Source organism: Microcebus murinus, chromosome 9 (assembly GCF_040939455.1).
Source record: "Microcebus murinus isolate Inina chromosome 9, M.murinus_Inina_mat1.0, whole genome shotgun sequence".
Classification (NCBI taxonomy): Eukaryota; Metazoa; Chordata; class Mammalia; order Primates; family Cheirogaleidae; genus Microcebus; species Microcebus murinus.
Window position 1 is genome coordinate 11,527,895 of NC_134112.1, and position 24,811 is coordinate 11,552,705.

The 24,811-nt window shown below is 38.9% G+C and overlaps 2 protein-coding genes across 2 annotated transcripts; both read left to right on the plus strand.

Moving 5' to 3' along the window:
- Positions 1-75: 75 nt before the first annotated feature.
- PSMA2 (proteasome 20S subunit alpha 2) lies at positions 76-11,817 on the plus strand. Its single transcript, XM_012740970.3, has 8 exons — positions 76-173; positions 4,552-4,628; positions 5,327-5,459; positions 7,116-7,238; positions 8,026-8,107; positions 9,564-9,637; positions 11,390-11,447; positions 11,536-11,817. Exons 1-8 carry the CDS (start codon positions 133-135, stop codon positions 11,650-11,652), a joined length of 705 nt encoding a protein of 234 aa, XP_012596424.1. The 5' UTR covers positions 76-132; the 3' UTR covers positions 11,653-11,817.
- A 4,772-nt stretch (positions 11,818-16,589) lies between these two features.
- On the plus strand, positions 16,590-19,425 carry C9H7orf25 (chromosome 9 C7orf25 homolog). The gene is made up of 2 exons (XM_012740969.3): positions 16,590-16,778; positions 17,785-19,425. Exon 2 carries the CDS (start codon positions 17,806-17,808, stop codon positions 19,069-19,071), a length of 1,266 nt encoding a protein of 421 aa, XP_012596423.1. The 5' UTR covers positions 16,590-16,778; positions 17,785-17,805; the 3' UTR covers positions 19,072-19,425.
- Positions 19,426-24,811: the final 5,386 nt, after the last annotated feature.

Below are 24,811 nucleotides of genomic sequence, written 5' to 3' on the forward strand. Positions count from 1 at the left end.
CTGGAGCGGCTCTGACTTTTGTCCAATCAGAGAGAGAAAGAGAAAAGTAAAGGAGAAGGGCGGAGAAATGGAAAAAAAAAAACTGGCCGCAGTGCGCATGTCACCGGATGTGCTTAGGCTCTCCGGGTAAAGATGGCGGAGCGCGGGTACAGCTTTTCGCTGACTACATTCAGGTAAGGAAGGGGCCCCGAGGTCCTCCGCGTGGCGGAGGTTGCAGGAGCTCTGTCAACTTCGTTATTTTCTGTCCTGACATCTGGCTTGGTGCTTCCGTAGGGTCCAACATGGAATGGAGGTGGAAATGCGGCTTTGCAAAGTCATTTGCCGGAGTGGCCCAGGGGCCCGGGAGCATCGGTGCTGGGAGGCCTCAGGGATCCGGGGTGAACTTGGGGCTGCGGGACCGGGAGGCCCCTAGCCAGGGATTCGCTTTCGCTTTGGAAACTAGCAAAGAAGGCAGTTTTGGAGTAACCATCTTTGGGTGGCCCATTCAGAATCCGGGATTTTCTTCCTGGCCCAAGTAGACCTGATGCAGGAGTTTCTGAAACTCGGAATCTTGGTCAGATATGTGGGGTTTCTTTTTCTTGGAAAACCCTTAGTGGTACAGTTAGGTCGGAGTCTCGGTCTCCGTTTGGCACTAGTGTCTTTCAAAACTTTCCGCTTTCGGTTTCTCCGACGCGCGTCTTAGTATGAGACGCTCACGGGCCGGTGCTCACGACAGCAATCCCAGCAGCACCTCAGGAGGATGAGGTGGGAGGATCACTTGAGCCTAGGCAGGAGTTCGCGGTTACAGAGAGCTATGATCCCGCCACTGCACTCCAGCCTGGGACACAGAGCAAGATTCTGTCTCTTAAAAAAAAAAAAAAAAAAAGCAGCGTAGGACTGAAAAAATGTAAGTTCTGATCGTTCAGTTTTTTGTGAGCCCTAAACTGTTAGGCAATAATTTGCGCTTTAGGTTTTTTTGGGTGGTGGGAGCGGGTATGTTTACTTTAAATAAGATTGTAGGCTTTTCTATTAATGGAACAAGGGATTAAAGTAATATATATTTTTCAAAATGTAGTTGAGGTGAAACATCGCTGAAGACTTTAAAAATCGACCAGGGAAGGATTCTGATTTGACCATTTTTTTAAGGATCAGTAAAGCCCTATTTACTTCAGATGTAGTCCTATCTGGCAGCTGAAGGTAGGCGGGATCTAATTTGTTGAGTACTCTCTGTATAGGCGCAACTTCACCTACTCCATCTCTTTTCCCAACCATGTATGATCAGTGTTATCTCAACATCTTACAAATGGGCTAACCACAGCTTGCACACATTAAATAACTTTTCCGGGATCATCAGGTGAGTAGTTGACTTGACATTCAAACTGGGATCGTTCTGATGACAAAATAAATGCACTTTCCATTACATCATGTTCCCTTCTTGAAGTCCAAAAATATTTTCAATAAGAAACTGGCAGTTTTCAATAAGAAGTGAGGGTATGTAACAGTTGTGGGGGGTTTTTTGTTTGTTTTTTTGGTAACCTTTGAATGAAATTAATTTAATTCTGCAATAAAAGGTCTCATATATAATGGCAGAATACTGTGTGCAAGGTAGTCGCTGTTATTTGTGAACCAAACAAATGTGGTCCTTTATCTCTAAGAAAGTATAATCCTAGTGGAGCTGAAACATGAAACAACCATATACCATCAGGGATTTATAACAGATATCTTCATTAAAATAAACTTTTGTTTTCTAACATGATGGATTCAACTCTTTTGTAGATAAAAAAGAAAAAATTTGTGTGTAGACTGTTGTAATCAAAATTAAATTAGGCTGGGCGTGGTGGCTTACGCCTGTAATCCTAGCTCTCTGGGAGGCCGAGGGCGGATTGCTCAAGGTCAGGAGTTCAAAACCAGCCTGAGCAAGAGCGAGACCCCGTCTCTACTATAAATAGAAAGAAATTAATTGGCCAATTGATATATATATAAAAATTAGCCGGGCATGGTGGCACATGCCTGTAGTCCCAGCTACTCAGGAGGCTGAGGCAGAAGGATTGCTCGAGCCCAGGAGTTTGAGGTTGCTGTGAGCTAGGCTGACGCCATGGCACTCACTCTAGCCTGGACAACAAAGCGAGACTCTGTCTCAAAAAAAAAAAAAAAAAAAAATTATTAATGGTAGGAGTAGAGATTAAGGTAGGATGAAAAGATGTTCTTGTGTTGGGGATATTGATAATAAATGAGTAAACAAATTGGTGTCTACTGATGAATTCTGGAAAATGTCTTAGGAATTTTATTAAAAAGAATAGAGTGAAAGAAGGAACATAACTTTAGATTGGGTTTAGTCAGGAAAGGCGGTGCTTGGGGGTTATTTTTAAAACTGGAAGATGAAAAGGAGTCAGCTATTTAAAATTTAGTAGTAAGGAGAGTTGTGGACAGAGGGAACAGCATGTGTGAAACCCCTGAAGTTGGGAAGAGGCTTGAGCTCTAAAGGAATTAAAATGAGGCCAATGTGCTGGAGTAGAGTGAGCAAGGAGGTATGTGGGTGAGGGCCAATGCAGGGCCCTGTGGGCCAGAATAAAGAGTTTTTATTTTAAATGAACCGAAGAGTTATTACAAGATTTTAAGTGGGGGTGACATGGTACAAAGGTAAGTCTGGCTGAGGGTAGAGGTAAGGGTGAGAAAGGAAAGCTAGTTAGAAGGCTCTTTCAGTTATCCCAGGTAGAGATGCTGATACTCTGGAATGTGGTATGGCATTATTGAATACAAAGACGGTTGGTTGCTCAGCAAGTTCTTGTGAGCTTTCACTCAAAAAGATGGCAGTGGTAAAATTATATACGTACAGGTGACTCTGGGAACAGAGAGAAGATAACTTAAGTTTGTATGAACCTTTAAATGTTCCCTAGAGTCATATGAACTAGGTATTGAGCAATAATTGAAAGCTGGATGGACCCAGAATGTCATGATATGATTATTGAAATAGTGGCCATTGAAGGAAAAAACAGTTCAGCCTAATTTTTTAAATTTAAATGCCAATGGATGCTGTTCTGTTCAAGTTAGCTAATTATGTTAAAAGTCTTTAATCTGTCACCTTTAGGTTTATTCCTTAAATTGGTCTAGGTGTGTCTCTATCAACCAAATGATTGTGGATTCCTAGTGTTAGGTTATGTTCTGGAATCAGAGTGTACACTTTTTTGAGGAAGACAAATATTGTAAAGATAATTAAATATGATGACTGATTTGGACCCCCATAGTATGCCGGGAAAAAAAACATAAGAAAAAAAAAAGGATGTAGTTATAGAATGAATAAAATATAAATATTTCTACCAAAAAAAAAAATATGATGACTGTTAGTCAAACAGGAAGTACAGGACACCACTGGCATGACGGGATTCAACCTAGTCTGAGGGGGTCATGGCAGCTTCCCTGAGGATATGACATTTCTACTGAAGATTGAAAGATGGCCAGGAAGGAGTTCACTAGACAATAGAGAAATGCATTACAGAGGGATTCACTTGCCAGAAAGGTTTTCAAAGTCTAAAAGTAGTCTATGTGTCTGGAGCAAGGTGGGATGGTGTGAGTTGAAACTTGAGTGACAAAGGAAGCATTCATAATTATATGAATAGAAAATGGGTGATCTTCTGAAATTTCAGATTATCTTTTCAGTAGTAGACAGTTGATAGGGACCTAGCTGTGTCACTTTGGACAGATTACTTTCCTTCAAGGACTTTTTCTTTATAAAATAAGAAGGTTGGACTATGATGTTTATAATGACTCTAACTCAACTACTAGGTTGAAATAAAGTATAACCTAAAAGGCCAGTTTGAGACTAGTATTTGGTTACCAAACCCATGGAACTAGATCTGTTAAGCAGAACCATCTAATAATGGCTCCCAGATATAGTTTTATAGGTCTTACATCTTAGACCATGGCTACTTTCTAAAAGCTCTCCACATGGAATATATGCTGCTGTTTGATTTTTAACAGACACATACATATATTTAATAACATTACTGTTCAGTGTTTGATTATTGCTAGTTTTGTGCTAGAAACTTTTATAGACATTACTTTACTTAGACATCACAGCAATACTTTGAAATAGGTACAGTTATCCCTTGGTATCCATAGGGGATTGATTCCAGGACCTCCATGAGTAACAAAATCCAGATACTCAAGTCCTGCAGTTGGCATACAGAACCTGCGGATATCAAGGGTCAACTGGCACTATTAATGCTATAGTACTATAATTCCCATTTTACAGATGAGAAAACAAAGAAAGCTAAGTGACTTGCCTAAAGACACAAGGTTGGTAAATAGTGAAAAGAGGCAGCAGTAATGCTGCTCCAAGTGGCAGACAAAACACAACCAAAGGAAAGAGAAATCAGTGCTCATTCTAAATATGTTCAAATTGCCTTGTAAACTTAGTTTCTGTACAACTTCATGATAGATTTCAAAGGCCAGCTATTCCTGGGGATTTGATTAATGGGATTGGACCTATATATCTGCCCTCACTCAGAGATGTTCCTATAATAAATATTTGATGATATGTGAACTTAGCAAATACCTGTGTTTCTTTTTAAGCCCATCTGGTAAACTTGTTCAGATTGAATATGCTTTGGCTGCTGTAGCTGGAGGAGCCCCTTCAGTGGGAATTAAAGGTAATTAAATGCTTCATTCATTTCAGATGTCTGCTAATAGTTATCCTATTTTTTTTGAAATTAGTAATTCCTAGAGCTGTGGCAGCATAATTTTTAACAATCTTTTTTATTAATTTACAGTGTTTAGAAGTTTAAAGAAAATTTTTCAAAGTAAATATAATACCTTTATCTAGGTTATTGTCGTTCCCATTCAGAAAACTGAGTATTCTTTTTTTTCCCATTGATTATATCACTGCTTTCTGGTAGTTTTTATCTTTCCTATAATTTAGAAAGGGCTAATTATAAAATACAATCTAAAGGTATTATAATTGTTTCATATCCCAGTACCCCTTAATAAACATCTAATATCATTTATTTTAAATTTCATGCTATAAGAATGGTAGGCCAAGTAGGTAGAAATCCATTATTTTAAAACATGTAAACTCTCAGGTATCCTAGAGTACTTTATGGAAAGTCATGTAGTACCTTTAGCTGTAGGGATTTTTTATTTTTAGTGCACTGTAAGTGACCAGTGAGGGAAAAATTGATTTGGTGTTGAATGGTAATTCCTTAGGTAATTTTGATATAGGACTCCAAAATTAAAGTCTTTATAAATTAGAGGAAATAACAAAGGAGTTTGGGCTTAATGTATCCATAATTAGAAAGCTATGAAAACAGTCTTTAAATAATTAAACATTTAGGGCTTTTTTTTTTTTAAGCTGCAAATGGTGTGGTATTAGCAACTGAGAAGAAACAGAAATCCATTCTGTATGATGAGCGAAGTGTACACAAAGTGGAACCAATTACCAAGCATATAGGTTTGGTATACAGTGGCATGGGCCCAGATTACAGGTACTTTTATACTATTTATAGTTTTCTCACTATTTCATGACTTGATCGTAATCTTTACTTTCAGGAGAAAAATCAAGGGATGTTTTTGTTTTCCTTTAATCTTACAACTCTGCTTTTTGTGTGCTTTGTTTGGCCTTAGCAGCCCCATTGACAGCTGAATTTAGCTTGCCTGTATGGGTTACTTTAAGGATGTAGTCCCCAGCCCCTGGCATGGCCTGGTACCCGTCTGTGGCCTGTTAGGAAATAGTTGAGCATCACTGCCTGAGCTCCACACCATCCCCCTCCCCCATAGTACCCCCACCCCCACCTATGGTCTGTTGAAAAATTGTCTTCCATGAAACTGGTCCCTGGTGCTAAAAAGGTTGGGGACTGCTGCTTTAAGGAGAATAACTCAATTCCACTCAGTTCTAAAAAAGGAGATAAATATAGTACTTACTCCTCTTATCTCTGTTAAGTGGATTTGTGATCACTGTCCCTTTTCTGCTGTCCAAGGACTGGGCATCAAGGCCTTTAGTATTCTCTAGTGCACTTTAAAAATAATAAAAGGAACATATGTATAATAACCTATATTTTTAAAAGTATCAGGCAACAAAAGAAGCATCACCACCTAGAGTTAACCTCATTATCTTTATTCTGGGCAAAGGAACACAATTCTCAGGCCACTAGAAGTTGCTGAGTGTGGCAGCCAACCGGGATCCAGATGCTCAAAATCCCTCCTGTTACATTTCACAGGGAAAAAAAAACAATCCTGTTAAATCAGGGTACCAGCAAGTTGAAAGAGATTGACAGCTTTCTATGTTTTTCATTTAACAAGTAAAAATAATACTATTTAATTACTCATGATTTTATGGAGCAAGATAGGTAGAGTCAAACTTTCACTTTAATGAGTCAGAAAAAGCAAAAAGTTCACTGGAATGTTAACAGATCTGGCTTCACTGCAGTGGATTCTCTTACCACCATCCAGAAGGGATACTACAATGTGCTGTCACTGATAGAGAGAGGGATGGGACATGAGTACTGTACAGGGGGATAATGTGCATATTTCTGATCAGTAGTACATGAACAGGGAAGGATAAATCCTGTTTGTCTTGCTAATGATTGGATTATTGTATAATATATTAATATCTTTTGACACATTTTACATTTTTCAAGTTCTAAGTAGTTTCTTACTATTTCTTAATCTCTGAAGTCTACTCTTTGCAGTGCTGGTGGAGAGATTAAAGTGATCTGTGGGAAAGATTGAGTCAGTGACAGAAATATGCCCAGAATCTTGTGTGTGTGTGTGTGTGTGTATGTGTGTTCATGTGTGTGCATATGTATGTGTTGGCTGGAGTGAGGTATAAAAAGACAGGCTGCCTTTAGGATAAAGGGGACAATCTTGAAGAAGCCACAGAGGGATATAAAACTCTCATTTTGAGCGTTAAATCTGTTACTTTTAAAACTGACTGGTATCCTAATCCCTCATTTCCTCCTTGCCTGTTCTTGTCTGTCTCTATTATTCAGCTCCTCTGTGATGCTGAACACGTGATATTTGAGCTGACAGCTACTATAGAGGAGACAGAGGTTAAACTTGTGCTGTAGATATATAACTAGAAAAATGAGTCTTTAGGTGAAAGAATGTCTTAATTTTAATTAAATCTTAATTTTCCTTGTTAGAGTGCTTGTGCACAGAGCTCGAAAACTCGCTCAGCAATACTATCTTGTTTACCAAGAACCCATTCCCACAGCTCAGCTGGTGCAGAGAGTAGCTTCTGTGATGCAGGAATATACCCAATCAGGGTAAGTTGCTTTTATTGAAATGTGCCATGAATTAGGGGAAAAAAGCATTTTAAAAGAGTAGATGTACAAATAGATGGCAACATACTATTCCTATATTTGCCTAATGAGTGGATGAAATTACTATCATGAATGTTTGTGACCATAACTGGATCTAGAATATTTTCTTAAGGAAAAAAGTATGAATGTTTTCTTATTCATATAACAGCTTTTTTGCAGAAAACAACTTCTAGATATACAAAATCCTTTTGCCAGTGATTAAAACACTTAGTGATATAGACAATCATTGCTATTTCCAAATTTAATGAGAAATGATCATAAGCACATGATGAAAGCAGTAACTCTTTGACACATTTGTATTCACTTTAATTCCAATGTCTTTTTTTCTTTTTTTTCCCCCTCCTCTGCTCTGAAGGGACCAATTTCTTAAGTTTGAGTGTGGATGATATAGCATAAAAGTAGCTGTTGATAAGTAAATCTAGGGGAAAAGCTACATTAGTTGAAGGTTTTCATTTTGTTAGGACACTAAACATTACTCCACACTTACTAAACCTAATGTCTTTAGGTGTCACTCCATTTAATCTCAAATTATTTGACTGCTGTTCCTTATGCCATAAAGAGAATTAATTTTGAATTGATTCATTCAGAAAGGTGGTAAACACTTTTTAAGGAACTTAAAAACCTAATTCAGTTTACTTGATTATTTGCTTTACTTGAAAGTACTAATAAATTCTTTTTTGAGGAGACTAACCATGAAGATGCCAAGTAATTTTCATTTTCCTTTCTGCAGTGGTGTTCGTCCATTTGGAGTTTCTTTACTTATCTGTGGTTGGAATGAGGGACGACCATATTTATTTCAGTCAGATCCATCTGTAAGTATCATTAAATGTATTTGAGGGATTTGTTAAAATGTTTTTTGAATATGTAATAGGAAAAAAAGCCATAAAAACTTTACAATTTAGGAGTATTTTCTCTTTTCCTTTTTCATTTGGGCTTTAGTATGTGCATATTTGTTTGCACATTTAAAATTTTGGTAATTCAGTCTTATAAGGAAACTATGTTATTTCTGCCCTCTTTTCGCCTGTGTTCATTAACTTCACATACTAGAATGATTTGTTGAAATAGTTGTTATCAAATCCCTTAAATCTATAGAATTTTGTTACTTTGGAAATTACTACAATTAAAGGTATGGATCTGGAGAATAGTGGTGCAGTCTTTGCATCAGTTTAATCTTGGGGCTGACTTTAGCAGGACTATTTTGAATTCAGTGTTTTGTGTCACCAATATTTTAGATGAGTTGTCTGCTTAAAGCAGAAGATTGGCATCTGAATAGGTGTTCATAAAGGATAATACTATTCCACATCTGTCCCATTTGCTATGAGGAGAACCTCAAGAAAAACATCAAAATTAGGAAATGATCTTTCATAGTTTATATGTATTATTAGATAATTGCACATTCCCTCAATGCAAACTTTATAATCTAACCTTATAACCTGAGATGGCAAAAGAAAAATATTATGGTTGTTTATCACTTAAATTAGAAGAATTACTATATTTTGGGAACCTTGATAGTGTCGTTATAATACTCCATCTCTGAGCTTCTGAAGCTAAATGACAAACTCTCTTACCTTCTTTTCCAGTGGGTAGCAGAAGCCACCATCTCTGGAATACTGGTTTCATCTTTTGCCCTATTTTTCCCTGTTGTATCTAAAAGGCGATTGTTTCATTTTAAAATACATTTGTTATTTTTTTTTTGGTATTTTTTCTATGTTCATATGTGTGTTTTTCAACAGATGAGACCATGTTATGTATGTCATATTACTGCTGCTTTTATTTCACTTTAGATTACAAAATATCAAAGCCTATGAATATTTTTAATGAAAAGCTATCTCATTTTAATTTATTCACTAATGATCAAGAGTTGATCACCATTTTTTCAGATTTTTATGAGATTTTTAGATCCCATTAGTCTTGATTATTTGCTTTAAGTTAATCTCAGTTTCTTTTTAACTGGTTTTTTAACCTAATTTGTACAATCTATACAATAAATTATGTCATTATCTCATCACTAATCTGATAAGCTAAATACCTGAGGGAACCGTCACCACAATCAAGATACCAAACTTTTCCATAACCTCCAAACATTTCTTCATGATTCTTGGTTTTCCATTCCTCTAACCTTCTTAAAAAGTAGCCTATTATGTGACATTTCCCATTCCATTCCAGTAGTATTCTGTGACCATAGAAGTTAGAAACTAATTACAGAGTGAAAAAGTAAATGGTAGGGCAGCATAATTCTTCTAATGGTTCTTCTCCCTTTCTGATTAGGGAGCTTACTTTGCCTGGAAAGCCACAGCAATGGGAAAGAATTACGTGAATGGGAAAACTTTCCTTGAGAAAAGGTAGGCTCACTGTAACTAGATTCATTAGCAAACTGACTTTATGTTTGTGGTTTTCGGTGCTCTGTAAATAATATCATGGGTCTAGAGAAATTTATTGTATTACTCTGTATTTGAATCTAGATACAGATAAAAGGAACAACCTCGCTCTGTCCTAGTTTCTTAGCCTTGAGTATATTAAGTGGCAATATTATTCATTTCTTAAGGATTTCTCTTCTATGTGCTTATGGTTGTTTCCTAAATGTTTTGGGCTTTTTACTTCATTTTTCTTACCATTTTGAGGGGCAGGATGTAAAAAAAGAACATTTCATATGAAGAGAAAATTGGGGAAGAAAAAATTTCAAGTGATTTAATTATAACTGTTTACAGTATGATGGTAAAAAAAATAGGGGACCCAAACACCTGGTGTTGAAGGTAGATTAAATATATGTTGTATATGCTTTTAATTTATGGGGTATATGTGATATTTTGATACTGATATGATGTGTAATGATAAAATCAGGATAACTGGGATATCCATCACCTCAAACATATCTTTCTTTGTGTTGGGAACATTATAAATCTTCTAAGCTATTTCGAAATATACTTTGTCAACTGTAATTTCCCTACTATACTATCAAATACCATAACTTGTTCCTTCTGTCTTACTGTATTTGTACCCCTTGACCACCTTCTCTTCTTTCCTCTCACCCTCCTTCCCTTCCAGGCCTCTGGTAATCACCATTCTACTCTCTACCTGTATTAGATCCACTTTTTTAGCTTCCACATATGAGTGAGAACATTTGATATTTTTCTGTGCCTGGCTTATTTCATTTAATATAATGATCTCCAGTTTCATCCATGTTGCTGCAAATGACAGGATTTCATCCTTTTTTGTGGCTGAATAATATTTGAAAATTTTGTAATTTAGAGGAATCCTCAATATATTTTTCATATAATGTTAAGGTTATTAAAAATCTTAGGCCTGGGATTAAATGATGAACAAATGATCTTAGGATCTCACCATTTTCCTTTTCTGTTTACATATTAATGAATCTTCCAAAGATTTCACATGTTATAACATGTTATGGACCAGGTGCAATGGCTCATGCCTATAATCACAGTGCTTTGGGAGGCTTAGGTGGGAGGATCACATGAAGCCAGGAATTCAAGACTAGCCTGACCCCCATCTCTACAAAAAATGGCAAGACCCCCCATCTCTACAAAAAATAATAATAAAGAAAAAAATTATCCAGTGTGGTGGCACATGCTGGTAGTCCCAGCTACTTGAGAAGCTGAGGCAGGAGGATTACATGAGCCTAGGAGTTCTGGTCTGCAGTGAGTTATGATTGTGTCACTATAGTCTAGCTTGGGTGACAGAAGCAGACCCTGTCTCTTAAAAAAAAAAGTTATGGCTTATAAGAACAAATGAGATTTTAGCAAAGTTTGGATTTTTTGCTTTATGTTTTAAAAATCATAATACTGCCACCACATCCTGACTATTTTAAAATATTTATACTTACGAAGTTTCCTAAAATAAACTCATTTTAGGATGTACTCTTTTCATGATTTGGGGAATTAAGCACCAAATAATTGTCAATTCCTTATTTGGTAACAGCTGTCTCTATTAGGTGACTAAAAGAATTAATGTGTAATTTAGTATTTTTAGGAGTGTTTCAGATTTTTTAAAAATATTCTTATGTTGTTGCTATCATTGTATTTAAATAGTTATAAGGAATGTAAACAATGCCATAGTCATTGTTTTTTATTCTTTAGATATAATGAAGATCTGGAACTTGAAGATGCCATTCATACAGCCATCTTAACCCTAAAGGTAGCTCAGTATTTAACAACTGGATTTCTAATGATTTTATAATTAACTGCTTAGAAAATTGACCTTGTTTTCTCCCTCTATTTAATAGGAAAGCTTTGAAGGGCAAATGACAGAGGATAACATAGAAGTTGGAATCTGCAACGAAGCTGGATTTAGGAGGCTTACTCCAACTGAAGTTAAGGATTACTTGGCTGCCATAGCATAATAATGAAGTGACTGAACAATCTGGAATTTCAGATAATCTATTTACTTAAACATGTTTAAAGTTTGTTTTGTTTTGCAGACTTTTTGCATACTCATTTCTACATGGTTTAAATAGACTGATGTTTTTAAAATGACACTTATAAATCATAATAAACTGTTAAACCCACCTTTTAGCGTTTTAGGAGTTAGTAAAATTTTAACAGTTATTCCCTGCTTTTTATCACAGTTGATTTCTGGAAACTACATTGCAAAGCAGAATGATGAAATCACTTTTTAGTTTTCATGCAGTTTTGGTTAAGTCAAGTATTATTGCGCTTTTCACTACCAGATGCTGCCTGCGTTCCTATAAAGTAAAATGCTGATTTGGGTAAACATCACTTGTGGGAGAATTTACAGACTTTCATGGATTCATGAGACAGGATAGGAAGCATAGGTGTTTCGGAACACCATTAGGTGTGGATCAGTGAAACCCTAGAGTGCTCTGCGAGATTGTGCTGGAGCTTTGAAGAGTGCTAAGCCAAATAGGTCTCCTGTGGGAGGTATATTATGTAAGTAAATAAACAGTGGTACTCTGGTTCCTGTCAGCTTCTCCATTACAAGTAGGTAAACATATTTAAAAGGAACCCCCTAGATTGTATTAGGCTTTTTAAATTCAAGGATGAACATAAGTGCTGCAAATAAAATGCTAATACTTAAGTGTAAAAACTGTGGCTTAAGGCTCTCATTAATGTAATCTCAGTGTTATCAGAACCTCTATTGAAAATAAGGTACCTAGAAACAAGGAAATAATGGGGGTATCTGAACTCTGCTTTCATATGTGAAGACATAGTGCTTAGTTTTTTTTTGGTTTTTTTTAAGTCATCTTAGGATAAAAGAAATCATGCCATTCTGGTTTACAGAACATAGGGAGAGTTTATGGCATAAGTATTTTTACCAACATGAAGACATAATAGGCAATTCCATGATTTCAGTGTAGCTCAAAAGATTTTAGTTAAGATTTAGCTAAGTGGAAAAGAGCTTTATTTTGGAGCATTTTGTCAGGATTTCCAGTTCAGTTACCATCACTACAACACCCATATCTTGGTCTTAGGTGGCAAAAGCATTATAGGAGATGGGAGATGGCAATTTGACCTCTTGTTTGAAGATACTTGTCTTGAAGGCCTCAACTAATAATCTCTCAAGAGCTCTTGGTATACTGACTCCTGCACACTAGAAAGTAAACATAGTAGTAAAGGGGAATGGTCTGTAAAGTCAGACCTCAACTTTCCCACTTACTGGCTGAGTGATGTGCAAGGCAATTATCTCAGAGAGACTATCTAAGGACTAAAGTTGATAATGCAAGTGAAAGGCCTGGCATGGTTAATGGTTAAGTATTCTGTTGGCTGCATTGAATTTGCTTAGGTCTTCTCTGATGTCATGTCCAGTATTAAGAGACCAGAGGAATGTCAGAATTCTACAAATTTTTCCCTACAAAGGGAAAATTAAAGGCGTATGTACTTAAGACAAAAGGAATGTACATGTAGGTTTTTACTGGATGCTCATAGAATTTCTCACAGGGTAAAGGGAGGAAAAATTAGCTGAATCAGATATGATCCAGATTCAATTTTCTGCCTCCTGCCCCCATTAAATGCAAAGCCCAGTTCCCGTTGGAACTGCCTACAACACTTCTCCCTTTGTTTTCAGTTTATTCTTCTCAAGAGACTTAAAATTAAGTTGTTCCTTTTTTTCCCAGTCTTGGGAAACTCAGTTCTTTGATGTAGCAACCCATTGCATCCCTAAACATTCCAAAACTCTTGAATCATTTCTGGCCTGTGTATTCTAGCTTTTAATCTTAAGGATCATAATGGTCCCAGTGTTCATAATTCCTCCCTTCTTTTGGTTCAGTTTGTATCTTCTCACCCTTAGAAGCTTTTGTTTCCACTTGTTTTATCCTCTTTCCCAGTTCCTTACCCAACCATGAGTTTAAATTTGCAAAGCAGTTGGCAATGGAACATGGAAATGTTTACAATTCACATACGTCAAGGCAGGAGGGAGTTGGAAAGGGGAGTAAGGAAGAAAACTAATATAGAGCTTTATAATTATTGAGTGCTGATACATTGGGTATCAGGTAATAAGGGAACATCAAAGGAGTTTTCATCTATTGCTCAGTAGGTTTCATAGAACGAAACTGCCACCTCAATACTTAACCTCACCCTTTTATCAGGTGTCTCCTTGCCAATGTAGGCAAGCCCTCTGAGCCTGTTGTAAAGAAGAACAAACTCATGTTCAGTAAATTGCCCAAGAACATATAGGGGTTGGTAGTTCCCTTGGATTAGAATCCTAATTTCCTGAAAACCAGTCCTGGGATCCTGTATTAATATCACACTACCTCACGTTTCCTTTAATTTAGAGGTCTTCTCTCCACCTGCTCTCCAGGAGTTTATAGAATGAGCAATACCTGGCTGCCACATATGTGATAACTTTGTAATAAGCATGAGCATATTTTAAAAGTTTAGTGACTCAAAACTTTATCAAAGGCCATGTCCCCGAGTTACACTCCCTGAAAGCCATCACTTTTCATCAAGTACTTGTCTCCATATTTCAAAATAGGATTATATGGTTTTTTTCTGGATTTTTTTTCTTCTTTCTTATATATGAAGTAAGGTTCAGTCTCTTTTTTTGAGACTGAGTCTCTGTTGCCCTGGGTAGAGTGCAGTGGTATCATCGTAGCTCACTGCAGCTTCAAACTCCTGAGCTCAAGCAATCCTCCCACCTTGGCCTCTCAGAGTGCTAGGATTACAGCCATGAGCCACTGCACCAGGCCTGGATTCTTGAAGTTTAGCCACTACATAAATTTTCTTTTGTGCAAGTAGAGAATTTAGAACTCTGGTATCACTCTGACCCCCTCTTCTCTGCCTCAATTTAACTGTATTTAGTTTAAGATTTTTCTCAATGACTATGTAAGTATACCATGAGTATATATTTCCCAAATAGCTTTACTTGGGGTGATATTGCCTCACGTTTTTACTTTTGTGTGTAGCTGTCAATAATTCTTGCCAGATTCCGCCAACAGAATTATAATACCTTCTGCATACTGTTTTCTTCATGGTCAGATATCAGGTAATCTGTTCTTTCCCTCATACCTCTGAGAAGTTTCTCTTTCTTAAAGCCCTCTGTCTTCCTTCTCCAGGCTAGTTGTTTGTTTGGCACTATATTAACTGTCCCTCTATATAGCTCTTAAGATTGTTTCTTTTGTCTGCAGTGTTCTGAAATTTCACAATGATGTGCCTTTGTGTGGCTTTTTTAACATTCATTGTGCTGAGCACTCAGTAGACCCTTTCACTGTAAAACCAATAAAAACAAAAAACCTGAAAACCACAAAACACTTTTCCATTTGGCTAATTTAATAGTATTTTAAAAAATGTTTCTTATTTTCGTTTCTAAAACTCCTGTTAGTTGTATATTGGGCCCTTGGTTTTGCTCTTGTTTTTCATCTTTTTTTTTATTTTCTAGTAGATTTTTCTATCTCTTCCATTGATTTCTATAAAATTTGGAATATTATTTTTACTTTTGAAGAACTGTTCCCTATGTTCTGACATCTCCTCTTTAAAAAAAGAAGTCCTTGTGTTTTATGGCTGAAATATCTTTTATATGCTAGTTATAGAATACATTTAAAGATTATTTCATTCTGAGTTATGTTTCCTGCAAATTCCAAACAAATGTTTGGACATGCTGTGTTTGTGAGTGAGGCCCACATTTACTTTGGGGGATGCTGTCAGTATCTTCAAGCCATTTCTTTAGGGCCTTTCATTTGCTCAGTTTCTCCAGAGAAAAATCGGTGGTAGAGTGGCAGATGGGTGTCAGAATCCTGGGAGGGGCAAAGAAGGGACCCCTGGCATCTCATTTAGTAGGAACACTTTTCCATAACAGCACCTCTTTCCATCCTCTGTTGGGCCTTGTGTCTGGAACCCCTCTGATTCTGTATCTTCAGTATCTTAAACTCTAGTCTTCTGCCTGGTGAACCATAGGGAATGAATGGCCCAGCTACACTGGATAGAAGAGAGGACCTGGATGTTCTTTATACAGACTTAAGCAATCTCCACTTTCAATCCTGCCTCCCCTCCCTTCTACCTTCAAGGCACATGAAGTTTCAAAGCATTTCTGGGGTTCTGCTTTGTGAATCACTTGCTTCAACAGGCAGTTTTCTCAGCTGTGCTGACTGACTCTACCTTTTAGGTTATTAAGAGGACTGAAAAAACTAATGTGTAAAACAGAACAATATCTGTCTCATGGTAAGCACTAAGTTATTGTTCTTGTCCTCCAAAAATGTGTTAATGTATCTCATTTCCAGTCATCTCTCGTTCTCTTTGTCTTTGTGGGTTCATTTCCTTTTTCTGTAGTATCATTTAAGTAAGGTTTGGAGAAGGAGTAGGATACATAGGATTAATTTTAACTGGAATCCCTCTTGAATATTTAAAAGTAGCTTTACTTTCTCAAAGCCCTAATGTTTCTGGGTGAACTCTACTAGGCTAATATGAATATCCCAGCCCCTCAGAAGTCACCCAATCATTCTCTCCAGAAGGGCAGCTCGTCTGTATAATGGCACACTTACTATGGAGCGCCCAGGATGGTGCAGTGGAGAGTGCTTTGGTGTGGAGTTGGAAATAGCGGCTCCAGCACTTACCTGCTGTGTGACCTTTGACAAGCTTCTGCAGTGTGTGTCTTCTGTTAAAATGAGCCAAGAAATGCCTGGGACCCGGGTGACACCGAGTGGTTAGCGCGCCTGTAGGAGTATTTACTGTCCTGAGAGCCCCGCCACCCGCTCCTCTCCCGGGCCAGGTGGGCGCGCGCTTCCAGGCTCACTCTGCGTCGCAGGCGGGAGAAGCCAAGTGCCCTCAACAAATATGGCCTCCGCGTTAGCGTCAACCCCGCTCGGGAGGCCGCGCTGCCGCCTGGGAATCGCTGCTTCGGCGTCACCCGGCCCGGAACCATGTGACGCAGGAGGCGCTCGGGGCGGCGTGGCTGGCACTGGTGGAGCGGCCTCGGCACCCGAGTCTGGTGGGTGCTGCCCTGGTGAGGTCTCTCGGCGGTCTCGGCCTCTGTGTGCACGCGCCCGCCTGCTCGCGCTCGCGGTCCTGGGCACTGCCGGTGAGGAACCGGGGAGCGAGGCGGGAGGCAGGGAGCGGGGCGCCCCTTCTGAGGCCAGGGGGGGCTGGGCCAGGCCGGCCTGGCGGGGAGGGTCGGCCGCGCGCTCCCTGCGCAGCGCCTCTGAGCCTTGGCGCACGCAGTGGGGGTCTCGGACCCCGGCCGAGCCCTGCCTGCCAGGGCCCAGCTGTGCAGGGGACGGGCAGGGCCCGAGGGGCCCGATGCCCACCAGGAAGGCCCGGCCGGCCTCTGGCCCGCCCATCTCGCCACCGGCGACCCGCGCTCTAGGGCTTCGCGCCGCCTTCCCCGCTGCAGCGGGGTGCACCCTTGGGGTTTAATCTTCAGGTTTTTCCTTTGGAGTGGGAGGCTAGTTGGTGGTCTCCTTTGGCCTTTTAAAATAGGCTGAGTTGACGTCAAATTCAGAAATGAGGCAGTCTTGATTTCTTGGGGTTAAGTATCCTGTGCCCCGGGGGAAATCGCAGCCGGTTAAAGGAGATCAACTCTGGAGGAGGAGAAGGTTAGAGAAGCTAAGTGTGGCCAGTTTAGGAGAGATTCTGTTGCTTTCCACAATTTGCTAACCAGCCAGTCTGTGTAGTTTTGTTTTAAGCATTTTACCTTGACTTTCCAAGCCTATTAAAATTTCTCTACAGTCAGTGAGGCTGCTGATAAACTTAAGGGAATTCTCTATATAGCAGATTGCCAAATTCCTGCATTTTATCCTGACCTAGGACACGCCATGTATCCCACGGCCATCAAGCTGAAGAAATGAAAGTCTAGTGTGTCAGAATCCAATATACCTGAAGAAGAGTTCAAAAGTATAGATGCCATCCTTTCCTTAGCTATCTGGGGAGGGAATCACTCCAAAATCAGACATAGGGAAGCACAGGTTCAGAGACTCAGCCTCTGTGAGTTTTGTTGCTAGATTGAAGTTTTTAATCTTCAGTGAAGAATTGATTGCAATAATTTTGGAAGAGTGTCCAAATTTGCCTTGTTTCTTTTCTTTTCATAGGAAAGGAATAATGCTGTCAGCATGTCTGCACACTCCATGCTCTGTGAACGAATCGCCATAGCCAAGGAACTGATCAAGAGAGCAGAATCACTTTCTAGATCAAGAAAAGGTGGCATTGAAGGTGGTGCAAAGCTGTGCAGCAAATTGAAGGCAGAATTAAAATTCTTACAGAAAGTAGAAGCTGGGAAAGTAGCTATTAAAGAATCCCATTTACAGAGCACTAATCTAACACACCTGAGAGCCATTGTGGAATCAGCAGAAAACCTGGAAGAGGTCGTTAGTGTTCTTCATGTCTTTGGTTACACAGATACCTTGGGAGAAAAGCAGACTCTTGTGGTGGATGTGGTTGCAAACGGTGGTCATACTTGGGTGAAAGCCATTGGCCGAAAGGCTGAAGCTCTGCATAATATCTGGCTGGGCAGGGGCCAGTATGGTGACAAAAGCATCATTGAGCAGGCGGAAGACTTCCTCCAGGCCAGTCACCAGCAGCCAGTACAGTATAGCAACCCTCACATCATCTTTGCATTTTACAACAGTGTCTCCAGCCCCATGGCAGAGAAGCTGAAAGAAATGGGCATATCTGTCAGAGGAGACATAGTAGCAGTCAACTCACTGTTAGAGCACCCCGAGGACCTCCAGCTAAGTGAGAGTGAATCAGATGAAGAGGGCCCCGAACTTTTGCAGGTGACCAGAGTAGACCGAGAAAATATACTGGCAAGTGTTGCGTTTCCAACAGAGATTAAGGTTGATGTGTGCCGAAGAGTAAATCTGGACATTACTACTTTAATCACATACGTATCTGCCCTCAGCTATGGAGGCTGCCACTTTATTTTCAAAGAAAAAGTGCTCACAGAACAAGCAGAGCAAGAGAGGAAAGAGCAGGTTCTTCCTCAACTGGAGGCATTTATGAAGGACAAAGAGTTGTTTGCTTGTGAATCTGCTGTCAAAGATTTTCAGTCCATTCTAGATACCTTAGGAGGACCTGGGGAAAGAGAGAGGGCCACTACGCTAATTAAGCGAATTAATGTAGTTCCAGACCAGCCTTCTGAGCGTGCCTTGAGACTAGTGGCCAGTTCAAAAATTAATAGCCGCTCATTAACAATTTTTGGGACAGGAGACACCCTAAAAGCCATCACAATGACTGCCAATAGTGGTTTTGTCAGAGCTGCAAACAACCAGGGTGTTAAATTTAGTGTGTTTATCCATCAGCCCAGAGCACTTACTGAGAGTAAAGAGGCCCTAGCCACCCCCTTACCAAAAGACCACACAACTGGCAGTGAACACTAATGATATCCTTTAAATATTTTCATGGAAATAAGTTATTTATACCAAAGGCTGGGTCATCCCATCTAAACTGGTGAAAAAGAAGGTCTATAGTAAAAACAGTACTTAGAACTTTTAAACCAGTAATTTATTTTGTGTGTCATCTATATTTAAAGTGTGTAACTGCCAAAAGTAGAAAAAGCACAAGAGACAACCTTATTTATCAAACTGTCTATGTTAGAGCAATTAAAACCAGGAATACATCTATATAAGGCTTTTAGCTATATTGTAATACTTTTGTTTGATTCTGTAGGGCTACAGCACCCCTACTGGAATATGGCTACACTGCATCTTGCATTAAATATCTGGAGAAAACTATGAAGCCTGTTTTTCATTGCATTGGTTTATGTGGTTTAGGATGGGAGGTAATAGTTTATAACTAATTTTAGATTCTCAAGTTAACAGCCATTTAGGAAAAGAAACTTACCTGATTGATACATGTCAGGAGCAGTCTGATAGGTATGTTTACGAAGAGTACATAATACTGAAGAAATGAAAATTCTGATCATGTGAGTGCCATGAATCTATTAGTACACCTTTGTGAAAAGAAAGCCAACAAACTTACTACTATAAGGTAAACCTAGGACACTTAGACTGGTCCAAGTGCAGTGGTGTTTACAGCTAATTGATCATAACCAGTTGTAGATTTCTTTGTTCCTTCTCCACTCCCCACTGCCTCACTTGACTAACCTAAAAAATAAATAAAAATTTTAAAAGAGATAAACTTAGGACACTTAAAGTAAAATACTAATTTGAATGAATTGAAAACAAAAAGAATTTATATTTTTCTTTTAAGTACAAATAGTCCCCATATTGCACATATTTGACTAATGTTTTTCCTGTTCCATTTGCAAGTGGCAAGTGATAACTACATTACCTCTCTCCTGGTGACAGGAGATTCCATTGCCAGTTGCATGACAAGTTATAATTAAAAATATATTTCTATGGCCACATTGTGGTAGATGCTTTATAAATTTTCAATAAAGCAAAACAAATTAGCTAAGTAGATATATATTCACATTTTAAAAATTGGGAGTTCGTGTGTTTGAGCTTAAGTATTAGCTTATGCCTAGTGTAGGAGCCAGTATTAGAATTTGATTTTGTGTAGCTACAGCCTGATGTATTGTGCCAACTTTCCTATTTTGCAAGAAAAGAATCTCAATTTCCAGTCACAATGTTTTGTGAGGAGGTAGAATTTGCTTACTGGGGTCCACGAACACAAATGCAAAATTAAGTGTATGGGGGAGTTTCTCTGGGGAGAAATTCTATTACTAAGTACACGTTTCCTCGGAGAAAGGCTGTGATTGGGCTTCCAGTTTAGAGAGGTATATTGTCTGGGGTTAGAATTAGGCGTTTTGAGTACCTATTAAGGTACTATAGTAGTTGGGACTAGTAAGTACTAAGCATTATAAATATAGTTTGATATGAAAAGATAAGTAATTGCTCTAAGGTATTCTTAGTCTGAAGTGGAAGTATACAACTGAAGTGCAATTAAGGTACTAAAATCTCTAAAGTTATGTTTAAAGTACTATGTAGACAGGGGGTACTTCTTGCTATCGGGTCAGGAAGGCAGAGCCTAGTGACATTTAAAGGTTTGGGGGGTGAGATTTTCCAAGGTTTGTACATGAGGAAAGGTACTCAAAAGTACAAGGAGTGGGGTTGGAAAAATACAGATGTGTGAATGTGGAAGCCTGTTTAGGGAACAGGCTCAAGTGGACAGTTTATTATTTTATTTTATTTTTTTTGATGCCCAGGCTAGAGTGAGTGCCATGGCATCAGCCTAGCTCACAGCAACTTCAATCTTCTGGGCTCAAGCGATCCTACTGCCTCAGCCTCCCGAGTACCTGGGACTACACAGGCATGTGCCACCATGGCTGGCTAATTTTTTGTATGTATATTCTTAGTTGGTCAATTAATTTCTTTCTATTTTTAGTGGAGACAGGGTCTCGCTCAGGCTGGTTTTGAACTCCTGACCTCGAGCAATCTGCCCGCCTCGGCCTCCCAGAGTGCTAGGATTACAGGCGTGAGCCACCGCGCCCGGCCAACAACAGTTTATAAAACAAGATGAAACTAGAAAAGTAGTCAAAGTTCTCTAAAGAGTTTGGCCTTAGAGAGCCAGTGGTAGTTTTAAAGAAAAGGGTGGCTCATGATCAGGTCTCTTAGGAAAACAACAAAAACCTGTAGTGTGGAGGAAGTTGAAAGATAAGATAGACTATAATGGCCTTGGCTAGAGCAGAAATGAGGGACTGTAGAGTCATGGCTCTATGCCAAATTTGGCTGAGCAGAATTGATATTAATGCACCATTTAATAAACATTTATTGAGTACCTGCCATGTGCCAGACATAGTAGGAAGAGCTGGATATATAAAAGACGCGCACTTTCAGAGAGTAGCAGGAAGAAGGTAGATTTCTGTTCCTGCTCACAGATTGATTGTGAATCAATCAATACCTAGGAACTTGGAGTCTTTGCCTACTAGAAAGTGGATTGGCCACAGCACTCTGAGGAAACTGCTTTCTGAAGAGGCTGCAGCTGTGGCCCCACCAAAGACAATTATTTTTTCCAGGCATTCAGTAATTATGATTCCTAACAACATAACAAATAATGCAAGCAATAGATAGTGGGGCACTGGATTCTGGAATCTAAGAAATAGTACCTTCTCTTGAAACTACACACACACAAACACACACACACACACACACACACACACACACACACACACATGACCTATACCCTCCCCCAAATGCCTATTCCAGCTGACCAAAACATTTAACTCATCAAGGTAAAAAATAAGGGAAATGATAACAGGAATGCCCAGTTAATTACTAGTTAGAAACTGTAAAGTCAAAGGAATCATATAAAGCAAAGCAAATGTCCAAAAAAATCATGAAGAGTGAAGATATGTGAAAAACTCTCATTATACCTGGGAATTGGAAGTGGTTAGAGAAAGTAAATGAATGTTTAAAATCCTCATCTTATTTAGAAGGGAATCAACAAATACTTTGCAAAGTTGCCATTGAAAAAGAAAGCCATCTAATTTTGAGTATCTAACAAAATGTAACTGATAGTGTAAATTAAACCAAGTAGAATAAATTCCAAATGAGGGGTGAGAATGGAGAATAACCGTAGTCCATGTAGATAAAAATAAGTCAGAAGAATTCTCAAGGAAGCATAAAAACCAGAAAGCCTAAAATAAGAGTGAGCTGCAAGCCCAAGAAGAATGTAAAACAGCTTTGGAGAAGAGAATTTTTTAGGGAAATACACGATATATACCATTTTGATAAATTTGGAAATCTCTTTGAAACAGATGATTTTTGTAGGAAACATAAATTAGAATTGAAATGGAAAACCTAAATAAGCAATAATCATTAAAAAAATTGTTAAAGTAGTTACATAATTTCCTCCAAAAAATGTGGGTCCAGTTAACTTTATTAGGTAAGTTTTTTCTTTTAGATATCAAATAATTCCCTTGCTCTAAAAGGTAATGTGGGGCGCCACACTGTGAGGTTGAAATATTTAACATGGTAAGATGTGGTGTTCTGTTTACTCCCCGTCCCCTGCCCCAAGATGAGCACTTTGCCTGCTTCTATTTGGAAACCAGGGCCTGGGTGAAGGCCCGTGGGGTGTTTCTTAATTTGTGTCATAGCAGCCTGCTTGTCTCAGGTCATTGCTGTACTGGAGATGTTTTCAAATTTGTTTTGTAGAATATGAGGACGACTCTGATCTAAAACCTGACAAGGTAGCATAAAAAAGAAGCTGCAGCAAAATTTCAATTTAAAAAGACACATGCCAACAACCCAGTTAAAATGGCATCACGGGTAAAGTGGATTCCAGGCAAAGGACACCTCACACTTTGGGAATCTTGTTCCCAAGAGGAGAAAGGGGGACAAGTCCTCAACTTTCATAGTAGCGTCTTGGGGGTTAACCTCCCTGCTGGGATAGAATCAGAGGCATGAAACTTACTTGAAGAAGAGTAACCCTGAGACTCCTGCATGAAGCCAGAATCTGAAAGCCTGCAGCCCCCGGGAAAGAGAATCTTCTAAACTTTGACCAGGACACAGCGAGGAAGTTTAACTCTAGTGGGTCTGCGTGGGAAGAAGAGAAGTCCGAGAGAAATAAAATTCCAGTGTGTGCTCTACATAAGAGTCCAAATCTTTTCATCGCATCATGGGAGAGACCCAGAGATGTGAACTTTGTATAGAAAGTGGCCCAAGGCAAGTGCTATCCCTCGACACCTGCCAGAAAAAAATACATGACTTCATTCTGGACGTGGGGATACTTCAGGTTCCCCAGCCTCACAGATTCTGGTAGGAAAACTAAGCTTTGATTGGATGCGTCTAGGTGAGAAATTGTAAAAACGCAGGAGGAAAACTTCCGCCACAGCCGGTCAGCGACACAGAATGGGGAACATCCATTCTTCAAGAACCTAAGATCATAACGAAATATATAAAATCTATACAGAGAATATATAATATGGAATGTATGAATATATAAAATATATATAATAGCAAAATATAAAGCAAGTTTGGGGTCTTTGAAGTTTTCCCCATCTGTTTCATAAAAACAACAACAAAAAAGTAATTTATAGTGGCAGATGGAGGCTAAACTACCATCTACAGCAAGACACTGCACACAGCTGAGTTGGAGGATGTGGTTTAGCACCCACAGCCCGTATGCATCCTAATACTGAACCCCAGAGGTAGGCAGACATTACCCACCTGGTTGCAGGTAGTTCTGGGGCATGTGACTGGGAGACCTTGTCCCCAAAGAGCTGCAGAGAACATCTCACCCTTTGGGAAGCGTGTCCCTAAGAGGAAAGAGGGCAGAGATGAGCCAGGCAACCCAGGCATTTCCTCAAATTTGCAATCAAATTTCTCCATAATCCCAGAAGGAGACGAGGGCCCAGAGCGTACAGGGAGATACAATCCCCTGCCCTCCACCATCCTGCAAATGAGAATAGAAAAAAGGCATTTCCCTCATGACATCAATAGAAAATGATTAAAGAAGGTATAGAAACCGTAAAGAAAGAATACAAGTAGATAAAACATCTGGAAATACAACTCTCACTAAAATTAAAATTTCAAAAATAAACTTTAAAATAGTAGATTAGATGAAACTAAAGAAAAAAAATCTTAAATAAAATATAGATCTAAATACATTTTCCAGAATTCAGCAAAGAAATGAAACAATGGGAATGTCAACCTACAATAGTCAAAAGGGTCAGCATTTAATTTAAAGAGTTTATTAAAAAAAAAAAGATTAAAAAAACAGAGAGAGAAAGTGTTTCAAGCACAAACTGTGAGGATGGACCAACCAGAAACACCAACTCCAAAGGAATGGAGTCAATATTCTGAAGTAGGGACGTTAAGATTTCATTTACATAGGCAGAGGCAGAAGTATGTTCAGCAGGATTACAACATTATTTCTGCAAGGTTGATGCATGCTTATAGGAGTTTGGCTATAGGCAGTGTTTCTTTGGGGTAGGGTCCATTTGACGTCTTTTTACAGAGGGCATAATAATCATGTGTTTTCTGTCATCTGGTCTAACCCAAGCAGAACAACAAAGGGGAAGTTATTCTATAACAAGGGTTGTTAACTAAGAAGGCAGGAGGTTTTTGTCCTTGACATCATTTAATTCTGTCTAGTCATTGTACAAAACAAGAAAAATAAGAAAGTGAGTTAATCTATAATCAGAGAAACAGAAGT

Excerpts from the sequence above, each read along its gene's own strand:
- PSMA2 (XM_012740970.3), top strand. The coding sequence starts at position 133 with ATGGCGGAGCGCGGGTACAGCTTTTCGCTGACTACATTCAG. Across the intron at positions 5,460-7,115 it reads GGCATGGGCCCAGATTACAG|AGTGCTTGTGCACAGAGCTC; the intron begins GTACTTTTATAC and ends TTTCCTTGTTAG. Across the intron at positions 8,108-9,563 it reads TATTTCAGTCAGATCCATCT|GGAGCTTACTTTGCCTGGAA; the intron begins GTAAGTATCATT and ends CTTTCTGATTAG.
- C9H7orf25 (XM_012740969.3), top strand. The coding sequence starts at position 17,806 with ATGTCTGCACACTCCATGCTCTGTGAACGAATCGCCATAGCCAAGGAA.